Below are 10,915 nucleotides of genomic sequence, written 5' to 3' on the forward strand. Positions count from 1 at the left end.
ACAGGTAAAGTCTTTCTCTTCCCTCATTCCTCACCCAACCATACTAACCCAGAAACAGAATACAACCAGCTTCAGAAATAACCCAGAAACATTACCTTTATATCCAGAGTGAGGATTGACTCAAATTGGTTATAAAATTCCTTAGGGCTGAGCAACTGGTACTCTTTGGCAGTACCCAAGAATGTTTCAATGTCATGCAAAGCAACATCAACTCCCTCTCGAGACTGGCACTTGTCTACAGCTTGGGAAGCTAATAGGTAGATTCCGGCTTCACACCACTGGCTGACCTTTTGAAAAGAAACATGGTTAACCTGACAACTCAGAACTACCACCCTCCTTAGGAGATTGGGGCTCCTTAGGGGTCTACAAGCATACTGGAGAATGGGAAATTGCTAGAGTACAGCACAAAGTTTAGAGGTCTATGCATTGTAAATAAAACCATGAAGTAGAAATAACCAAGCTAATTCTATAGGTGAGCCTTTCTCAGGAAAACACTCACTCAGTAAAATGAATTGTATAAACATTCTTCTTCTATGTGCCTCTGATCATATAGAATTATATTTATTGCAATGAACTTCAGGAAATGGAAACAAGAGGGTTTTTTCTGTTATTGTTTTTGTTTTTCTTTGTTTTTGTCTTATTTGTTCATTTATCTGTCTTTGGGAGAGTATGGGATGCATAGAAATGGTGGGACAAAGGGTGAAAATTCAGCCGTGGTACTCACTAGACACCATGTTGAAAATGAACCATACAACTTGTGGGTGAAGATAGGAAGGAAAAACAGGGAGAAAGCAAGGGAAGGGGGTGACACTGTCTAAAAAGAAATGTACTCATATTTGTATTCATAAATGTACTCATAATTGTAGCCCCTCTGTGACATTGCCTTTATAATAATAAAAATGGAAATATTATAAACAATGACAAAAACATTCTTTTCGTCTTGACTGTTAGTAATTGCAACATCTCCAGGACAACCATAGATAAATGGAGTCAGTGGCTTCAGGCTTACCTACGAGACCTACTAGACCACAAGCCTTACATCCCAATTAGTTACAAGGGCACGAGGTGGCTAATGAGGCATTTAAACCTGGTCCTAGCTGGCTTCCTGTGAGGGAACAAACATCTCTTTAACAAAAAAGCACTTCTCTCCACTTTGGAATTCTAGCTGGTCCCCATTTGCATTTATTGGCATTGGCTTTTCTTACAGAAGCATCTAAAAATGTGAAACTTTATTACTTAAAGCAGCAATACTCAACTGTTGTATACATTACAATGGAATCTGATATGGGATGTTTTCTTTGCTCTTTTCAACTCTACTGGGATGCTTCAACCAAAAAACAGAAGCCCCTGTGCAACCTGAAAATTTGTATGAAAAGAAGCTTTAGCAAGAACATCTGTATTTACATTTATCATGAGACCTGAAAGAGTAATATAAAACAACTCCATGAACATATGTTCTTAATCACAAAGAAACTGTCCAAAGTGGTTATTTCTAAGGGGGAAATTACAAACAACTTAAATGTGTGCCTTTATCCACCCTCCCCCCGAGTTTATCTGCACTGAATGTATACTATACTTTAAAATTTTTAAAGATGTTTTTAAACAAATGATTACCAGTGACTGGGGATGGAAGGAAAGAATGGGATGCACAGACATTCATGATTAGCCTTTTCCTCTTCCTTCTGACATTTCTGGATTTGCCTAATAATACAGTATCACACTTTGATATATACTGTGAAAATTTTGTCTTTACACACTATGCCTAGATGTGCAGAAACCATTAAGCCGAGTCTCAATGGAGCAGAAATGGGGACCGAGAAAGCCGAGACAGCAGCCAGGTCAGCAACCCAGAGCAGGCTGTGCATCAGCCGCTTCTAAGCCACTTGTTTCTGGAACAACTGTATTTCATTGACATGAAAATCCCTTCGGCTATGGGATGATGTAAACAGCTCGGGTGGTGCTGGACCACAGAACAGAAACAGCTGTGGGATGCCATGTGCTGACTCATGGCCATCAGCCCCAGGCTGCAACAGCTGACAGGGAAAGCTCCAGAAGTTACCGCTTGTGCTAAGTAGGCACTTACCCTTAGAGGTCACTGCTGAAAGGCACCAGGATCTGCACACCTGCTCCCTCTAAGGCCCAGTGCCCCCAGCCTTGCTGTTTTGCTCAAGAAGCCTGACTTTACAATCTGGCTGTCCTGGCTTCAAATTTGGCTTTGCTTAGTCACCTAGATGTGGTCTCAGCAATCACTCATCCCCAGGGGTTTCAGCCTTTCCTCCACCAGCACCACTGGCACTTGACTAATACACTGATTCTTGGGTATCATCTAAGATCTGAGATGGCATATCAGCAAATCTGCAAGTAGCACCTGCTCACCAGGTGTTTCTCATCTGCTCATGACTTCATGATGCTCAGTACTGGTTTGTGCCTCTGTACAACGAGTCATTATACTGTCCCCAGAGATATTGTGGGAATTAAATAAATGACATGAGTATGCTCTGGTGGGAACTGAGTTAAGAATTCCATAAATGGTAAGGAGTTGCAACGGAGTGTCTCACAACCTCTGGCCTCTTTATAAGGAAAACATTTTTCAAATGAGTTACTTGACTCAGTATATCCAAAAGGGAGTCTAGAAATGTCCCCATGGGAAAAACTTTGCTTCACAGATAGGAATGGACTTCAATTAAGTGTGTGTGTGTGTGTGTGTGTGTATACACGTGCGTGCTGGTACTGGGGCTTAGACTAAGAGCCTCACATTCTTGCGTAGCTTTTTCACTCAAAGCTAGCACTCTACCACTTGAGCCATACCTCCAATTCTGAATTTTTGGGGAGTTAACTGGAGTTAAGAGTCTTTTGGACTTGTCTGCCCAAGCTGGCTTTGAACAGCAATCCTCAGATCTCAGCCTCCTGAGCAGCTAGGGTTCATAGACATGAGCCATCAGTGCCTTGTAACTTCAGTTAATTTTAATGGATGGTGGTGAGATGTCTGGTATACTTTTTACCTTCTATAATTCTATACTTCTATGGCCTGAAATTCATAACAGGCTTTGACAGTACGTGATCACCTTTCCCATAGGAAGATCCTCTGGGCCATTGTATGAAGCAGGAAGACAAACAGGACTACATTTGTTTTATAGAAAATTTTGTAGGCATGTTCATGGCTTTGTTCTGCTCACCTTGTCTAGTTGTCTATGCAACTCCAAGGACTTGCCTAAAATGTCAGATTTTTTCTTGTTTTCATTGATGAAGTCATCACAGAGGTGCCTGAGTTCCACACACCTGGGCCTGATGCTATCCACTGTGGAATGCTGGCTTTGGGTAAGTTGGTCTCCAGTCAGTGCAAGCAACTGGGCCTTCTCCAGGGGCTCCTGCAAAATGAACAGCCACAGCTAAGTGTGAGAGGCTTAGACCAGAGCCAGGGCATCATGGGGCTGTGTTTTTGGAACCTGGAGAGGGGCTATAGAAATGCTGCTGATCCAGCTCTTAGCTGGGGAACCTAAGAATGCTCCCTGATAACCCCTGGTTCCTAGAAAGTCTAGCCTAATTTAGACTCACCCATACCCTTCAAATAGTGATCACATAGAATATAGTGTTAACAAGCCAGGAATCTTATGTTTTATGGAGAAATGAGAGAATAATTATACAGATCATTAAATGATTACCATTGAGATAAGGCATACTGGCAGAAATCACAAAGAATTATCATACACATAGTAAGAGACTCTGAATTCCTCGAATTGGCTAAAAGAATAAAAAAGACAGAAAGTAGGCTCTAAGAAGAATGGGGATAGACTGAAGTTGAGTAAGGGACTCTGAATCCTGCTATTGATTAAAAGGAAAAAGAAGAAAGATACTAGGACCTGAAGAGAATGGGGATTGGCTGGAGTTGTGAAACTGGTACAGACCTGGTGTGTGTACCTCTGCAGCAGACCTGGCATTAGAAACATGCTTATCTAAATCCCTTCATTGTCAAGTGTAATGGTACATCGCTGTAATCCCTGTACTTGGGAGGCCTCAAGGCAGGAAGATTGTGAGTCTGCAGCCAGCCTGGATTACATAATGAGTTGGAAGCCAGCTTGGACTCTGTAGCAAGACCTTGTCTTAAATAAAACAGACCCAAACCAAAACAATGTCCTTCCAAGGCCCATAGGTCCCTGCTTTACCTCATCCCATCTGCTAGCTGCCACATTTTCTCTCTCGTTTTGCAGGTTCCCTTCTCCAGACCACACATGCTACATTTGCTTGTTTTGAAGCATTTACCCACTAGTCCATGATACATCGTGAGGATCACATACTCCTTCCAAGGTGTAGTGGCTAGGTGGGAAATGCAGCAGGCAAAACTCCCTGCGGTGCACCAGGAGGAACAGACAAAAACCAATTAAATACACAAGTTATATAGTACCGAGAGTGAAACACCTGATTCAAATCCTTTGTCAGACGGAGAGACAAAAAGTAAAATGGCAAAATTTTATTGAAGAAAAAGATAAGCAGAGCTCCCAAGTACAGGGATGTACCATTACACTTGACAATGAAGGGATTTAGATAAGCATGTTTCTAAAATGCCCCGTCTGCTGCAGAGGTACACACACCTGTTTGGGATGTCATTGTGCAGGAGTTATAAGTTGTCTCTAGGGGAGAGCTACATGACCCTCAAGATAACTGGACAGCCTCTCTCAGTCCCCAGTCTCAAACCAGAGGCTCCACACAGCCTATACCAGCTCTCCACGCATCCTTTAGCCCCTCTCATTGGATACCGCTTACAGCTCACACTTCTGGGGTCCAGTCAGCCTGTTGTTCACATGCAAGTCTTCCAGGGACCAAGACCTTATGTCCAGGGACCTTCATGCATGTGTGACTATTCAAGGTTATAGTGATACAATGTCTAGGGGCCTGCACACAGGACGGCTCAAGACCTTGGTAAGGGAATACAGAGCCTCTGTGGGAGGGGCCTTTGCCTGGATTGCCCAGCCAGGTTCTTTTTCTGTTTTCAGTGTCTGCTATGGGAATGATGGTAATGGTATGGTAATGCCTATGAAAAATCAGCCTGAGAGAGGACAGAGTTCTGGAGGACTCGCAGTCTTAAGTGGGATGCTAAGAGAAGGTCTTTTCGTAAAGGTGCTAAGTCGTGCTGTGAAGAGCTAACCAGTTAACCAGCATGTGTGAAGTTGCTTCCTTTAGAGAGGTCTGCATGCAAGGTAGGATCCATTAGCATCCAGGGACTGGATCTGGAGAGGGTTCCTATAGTCCTTGACTGTGATACCTCGGGGTAATAGTGCTTACCTATCATATACAACACTCTGGCTTTGACCCCCAACATAAAAAGAAAAAAATCAAGCCAGGCACCAGTGGCCCTTGCCTGTAATCCTAGCTACTCAGGGCTGAGATCTGAGGATCGCAGTTGGAAGCCAGCCTGCTTAGGAAAGTTCATGAGGCTCTTATCTCCAATTAACCAACAAAAGAAGCCAGAAAGAGTGTTGTGGCTCAAGTGATAGAAAGCTAGCCTTGAGCAAAAGAGCTCAGGGACTGCACACAAGCCTTGAGTTCAAGGACTGGCAGACACACACACACACACACACACACACACACACACACACACCAGTTTGTGCCTATTTTCCTGTGGATTTGGTTCTATATGCTTTGCCCCCATGCTAAATTTACTGGGTATCTTTTCACTGTACTAGATCAGAATTCTGAATCCCATAAATCCTCCTGGCAAATCTTCATATTTGAGCATGATCTTTGGAACCCTCCACACAACAAGCCAAAAGACCTGAGTGTAGAACAACCTCAAAGCTGGGGAATGTTTACTCAGTCAGAGAAACAGGATGAATGTGGCTGGAGCCAAGGGCACAAGTAGAAAGGGTGATCCAAGAGGACAGTGGAGCTGGGGCTGGGGCTGAAATATTTTGGCTTTTACGCAATGGGATATGGGTACCCTGGAGGGTACCCATGAGGAGCTTCAAGGGTACCCTTGAGGAGAGAAACTCACTCATAGTTTTAAACTATTGCTCTAGTTACTATGTCAAGAATGACAGCAAGAGAGACAGCAGAGCCCTTCCCAGATCTAAAAGGGCTACTGCAGCAATCTGGCTTCAGTAAGATGGGGAACCATACTAGCTCCTGCCCCAGGCCCCTTCTCTGGAATGGCCTCCTGGGTCATCCTAGTATAAGCTTCTTTTCATAGGACTTCCCTAACTTCTAGAAGGTCACACAAATCTACCTGCCAGCTTCCTGGGCTCTATATTATGCTTTAATTTTTCAACAGCATTTATGTCTATATGAAAGTTATTGATTTATTTGTTTGCTGCTGATACTGGGGCTTGAACTCAGAGCCTGGGTGCTGTCTCTTAGATTTTATGCTCAAGGCTGGCATTCTACCACTTGAGCCACAGCTTCACTTCTGACTTTTTGCTAGTTAGCTGGAGATAAGTTTCATGGACTTTTCTGCTCAGGCTCACTTTGTACTGCAGTCTTCAGATCTCAGCCTCTAGGGGAGCTAGGATTACCGGTGTGAGCCATCATTACCCATTGTTTACTTTGACATATGATTCTTCCTTCCTCTATTCACTACCACTAAAATATAAGGTTTTTGAAATCACTAGGCATCCAAGAAATATTTGATCAACAGCACAAATAAACTAATGCGCTGGCGGAGACAGTCATTTGCTTGATGGCCTTATGAGACAGTAATGACCTCTGAACTCCAAAGAGTTTCTGGAAACAGAGTGCTCACATCCTTGGTGACCACGCTGAGCACCCAATACACCATATTTAACCCGGCTTTCCTGTTTACAGTAATACTAGGTGTCGCGATGATGTCCACTAGTGATCTCACCCCTTGCACTGGTTTCTGATTTCAACTATTTCAAAACCTCTGCCCTCTTGCCTCCATCATCCGCCAACCTTTGCAGAGCCCATATCCACAACACCTTTGCAATTCTGATCCATCTCTACCACTTCCTCATCTGTGCCTAGGCCTTTGTGCTTTCTCCTGGAGACAGCTGGTTGCCTGTTTTTCCTTTATGCTCATGCTGATGCTTGTTTTGGCTGTCAATTTGACTGGATTAGGGATGTCTAAAAAGTTGGAAAAGCACACTTTTGGATGCATCTGCATGGGCCTATGGAAGATTAGTGTGTACGTCAGCAAACAAAGAAGGGAATACCTTCCCAAATGTAGGAAACATCATCCAATAGTCTGGAGGCCCTGGTTGGGGGTGGGGAGAAAGAGGAGAAAAAAAGAAGGGAGAAGCTGGCCCAGGGGCATCCTTGATCTTATACAGGTGCTTGGTTTTGTTGCTGCTGTTGCCCAAGGATATAAAACAACAGATCCTTCCACCTTGGACCAGCCTTGCACTAATGTCTCTAATGGGGTTTAAGGCCTTCATCCTTGACCTAGGGCTGCATCATGCACATCTGTCTTTTGTTCCAAAGCTTCCAGTTCCCTTTCCTTCCTTCCTTCCTTCATTCCTGCTTTCCTTCCTTCCTTCTTTTATTATTTTTTATTTGTTTTTGTGCTGGTACAGGCACTTAAACTCAGGGCCTGGATAACATCTCAGAATTTTCGCTCAAGGCTGGCATGCTACCACTTGGGCCATAGCTCCACTTCAGTGGTTAATTGGAGGTAAAAGAATCACAGAAGTCAGGTGCTGGTGATCACACCTCTAATCCTAGCTACTCAGGTGGCTGAGAACTGAGTATCATGGTTCAAAGCCAGCCTGAGCTGGAAAGTCTATGCGACTCTTTTATCTCCAACTAATCATGAAAAAGCTATTGTTGTTCAAGTATAGAATGCTACCCTTAAGCACAAAAGCTTAGGGATAATGCACAAGCCCTGAGTTCAAGCCCCAGGATTGGCGTGCATGCACGTGTGTGTGTGTGTGTGTGTGTGTGTGTGTGTGTGTGCGCGCGCGCGTGCACACACACACACACACACACACACACACACGAGTCTCACAGATTTTTCCTGCCTGAGCTGGCTTTGAGCGATGAGCCCTCAGCTATCAACTTCCTGAGTAGCTAGGGTTACAGGTGTCCAGATGATTTGGGCCCATTACTGCCCAGATGATTTTTTAACATGTTACAACTGCTTAGAGGTAGATACTATTTTATAAAAGAAAAGTGGATGCACAATGGATCAAGATGATCCGGCAAAGCTTCCAATTCAGCCTGAAATCTGACTCTGACCAAAAGACTGACAGAAAAGAGGCTATTCTTGTTCTGCCCAGGCTTAGAGACCTTTGGTTGCTTAAACTTGCCTGACTTTTTAAATATAGAAATTGCAAAACATAAATGAAGTCTCTGTTGAATTTTTTTCCTCCTAAGTCTTTCCTCCTAAGTATTTATGTATGTATGTATGTGTGTGTATGTATGTATGTATGTATGTGTGTGTATGTATGTATGTATGTTGGTCATGGGGCTTGAACTCAGGGACTAGGCACTGTCCCTGAACTCTTTTTGCTTGAGGCTAGCACTCTACCACTTGAGCCACAACATTACTTATGGATTATCGGTTGGAGATAAGCATCTCACAGACTTTCCTGCCTGGGCTGGTTTTGAATTGCAATCCTCAGATTTCACCCATATAAGTATCAAGGATTACAGGCATAGTCACCAGCACCCAGCTCCTATGGGGTGTGTGTGTGTGTGTGTGTGTGTGTGTGTGTGTGTGTGTGTGTGTGTGTGTGTGTGTGTGTGTGTGTGTGTGTGTGTGTGTGTGTGTGTGTGTGTGTGTGTGTGTGTGTGTGTGTGTACACTGGTACTGGGGTTTGAACTCAGGGACTGAGTGTTGTCCCTAAGCTTATTTTTTTTTCTCATGGTTAATGCTCTACCACTTGAGCCACAGCTCTACTTTCTGGCTTTTTTATGGTTAATTGGAGATAAGAGTCTCACAGACTTTCCTGCCCAGGCTGTTTTTGAACATTAATTCTCAGATCTCAGCATCCTGAGTAGGTAGACTACAGGCATGCCACTGGTACCCATCAAACTGCTCAATTCTTTTTTTGTCTTTTGCTGATCCTGGGGTTTGAACTCAGGGCCTGGCACTGTCCTTGGGATTTTTTTCCTCAAGGCTAGTGCTCTACCACTTTAGTGACAACTCTACTTCCAGTTCTTTGGTGGTTAATTAGAGATTAATTTTGGAGTCTCACATACATTTCTGCCCAGGCTGGCTTCGAGCTGTAATCCTCAGATCTCAGCCTCTTGAGTAGTTAAGATTACATTCGTGCCCAGTGCTTGGCTGCGTAATTTTTTAAATTGTTTATTGTTTTGCTGGTCCTAGAGCTTGAACTCAACCTAAGCACTGTCCCTGAACCTTTTGGTACGCAAGGCTAGCGCTCTACCACCTGAGCCACAGAACCACTTCTGGCTTTTTTCTGGTTTACTGGAGATAAGAGTCTCACAGACTTTCCTGCCTGGGCTGGCTTTGAACTGTGATCTTCAGATCTCAGGCTCCCAAGTAGCTAGGATTACAGGTATGAGCCACCAGCACTCAGCAGCTGCCTAATTTTTAAAGAATAGCTTAGAGTTTTCTGGGCCTGGGAAAATTCTCACAAGATGCTTTCATTGTTTGGCCTTAGTATCTAAGTCTTCAGCATACTACTCAAATATTTGGACATAACTGTCCAAAGTGGACCTGGGGGAAGGTCATGGAGAAAATTTTGTGATTCTGCCTCTCAAGGATGGCTAGGGAATTGCTATAATGGAAAAAAATAAATAATAATAGCCTCTGCATACTGACCACTTAGTATCTTCCAGGTACTCCTGAGGTCCTGACTATGCATCTAACTTAGTTAATCTCCATAGAAACTCTATGCAGACTCAGAAGTTTTATAGATGAGGCTACTGTGTCTAGAAAGGCTAATATACTCGGCGAGGGCCCCTCAGCTAGTGGATATTAGAGCTGAGACTTAAGTCTGGCTCTACCTCACTCTCAAATCTGTGTTCTTGTTATCTCCCAGCCACCTGTTCTCCTCATGTGTGCTGGGATGACGGCTGCACAGCCAAGATTATGAACTCTTTCTGGTGTCTTCTAGGACCTTACTATCAAACCTCCAGATTAAGCGTTCTTACCTACTACTCAGGAGAATTGAGGAACAATGCCAGCTTAGACAGATAAATCTAAGACACTCATTTCCCATTAATCAACAAAAAGCTGGTATGGCTCAAGTGGTAGAGCACCAGCCTTGTGATAGTACCCAGGCCCTAAGTTCAAGTCCCAGTACTGGTACACACAACTTTAAAAAAACAAAACAAAACTAGATTGTAGTTTATTTATTTTTTATTTATGTTTTGGGGGGGTCCGGTCGTGGTCCTGAACTCTGGGCCTGGGCGCTGTCCTTCAGCTCTTCAGCTCAAGGCTAGCACTCTACTACTTGAGCCACAGTGCCACTTCCAGCTTTTTTCTTTTTGCTTATGTGGTGCTGAGGGATCAAACCCAGGGCCTCTGGCATGCAAGGCAAGCACTCTACCACTGTGCCACCTTCCCAGCCCCTGTAGTTTATTTTTAAAAAGCCAGATTGTAGTTTGTGTAGCTCTTATTCAAGATAGTCAATGACCTGTTTTAATAAATGTAACACAGATGTTTTGCATTATTTTAATACTAAATAAAAATAAATACACATGAGCCTTAAAAGCCTGAATAAAAGGATGAACAATCACTAAAGCCTCCATAGTAAAAAAAAATAATTCTGATGATTTTTAAGGGAGACTAAAAATCTTGTTATCTGGCATTTTTTGAGATACTGACAACTCCAGAAGACTAGAGAGTTGTTGCAGCCTATAAATCAGACATTTCCTCTTGAGTACTTGGTAGTGTGGCAGATGGAAGAGGTGTGTTCATTGAGCAATGAGCCAAGAGCACAGCCATAGCAGGGAGTCCCATAGACAATGGTCCAGCATGTCTGAATGGAGGTTGGCC

The 10,915-nt window shown here is 43.5% G+C and overlaps 1 protein-coding gene across 1 annotated transcript in view; it reads right to left on the reverse strand.

Moving 5' to 3' along the window:
- Window positions 1-10,915, reverse strand: part of Mcf2l2 (MCF.2 cell line derived transforming sequence-like 2) — a 214,640-nt gene that overhangs the window by 117,169 nt on the left and 86,556 nt on the right. Inside the window, exons 11-12 of the mRNA XM_070029674.1 lie at window positions 3,177-3,368; window positions 96-287 (exon numbers count right to left, since the gene is read on the reverse strand). Of these exons, the coding sequence (XP_069885775.1) occupies window positions 96-287; window positions 3,177-3,368 (384 nt within the window). The remainder of the gene's footprint in view (window positions 1-95; window positions 288-3,176; window positions 3,369-10,915) is intronic.

The sequence above is a fragment of the Dipodomys merriami genome, unplaced genomic scaffold (genome assembly GCF_024711535.1).
Source record: "Dipodomys merriami isolate MVZ:Mamm:240054 unplaced genomic scaffold, mDipMer1.0.p SCAF_2, whole genome shotgun sequence".
NCBI classification, from domain to species: Eukaryota; Metazoa; Chordata; class Mammalia; order Rodentia; family Heteromyidae; genus Dipodomys; species Dipodomys merriami.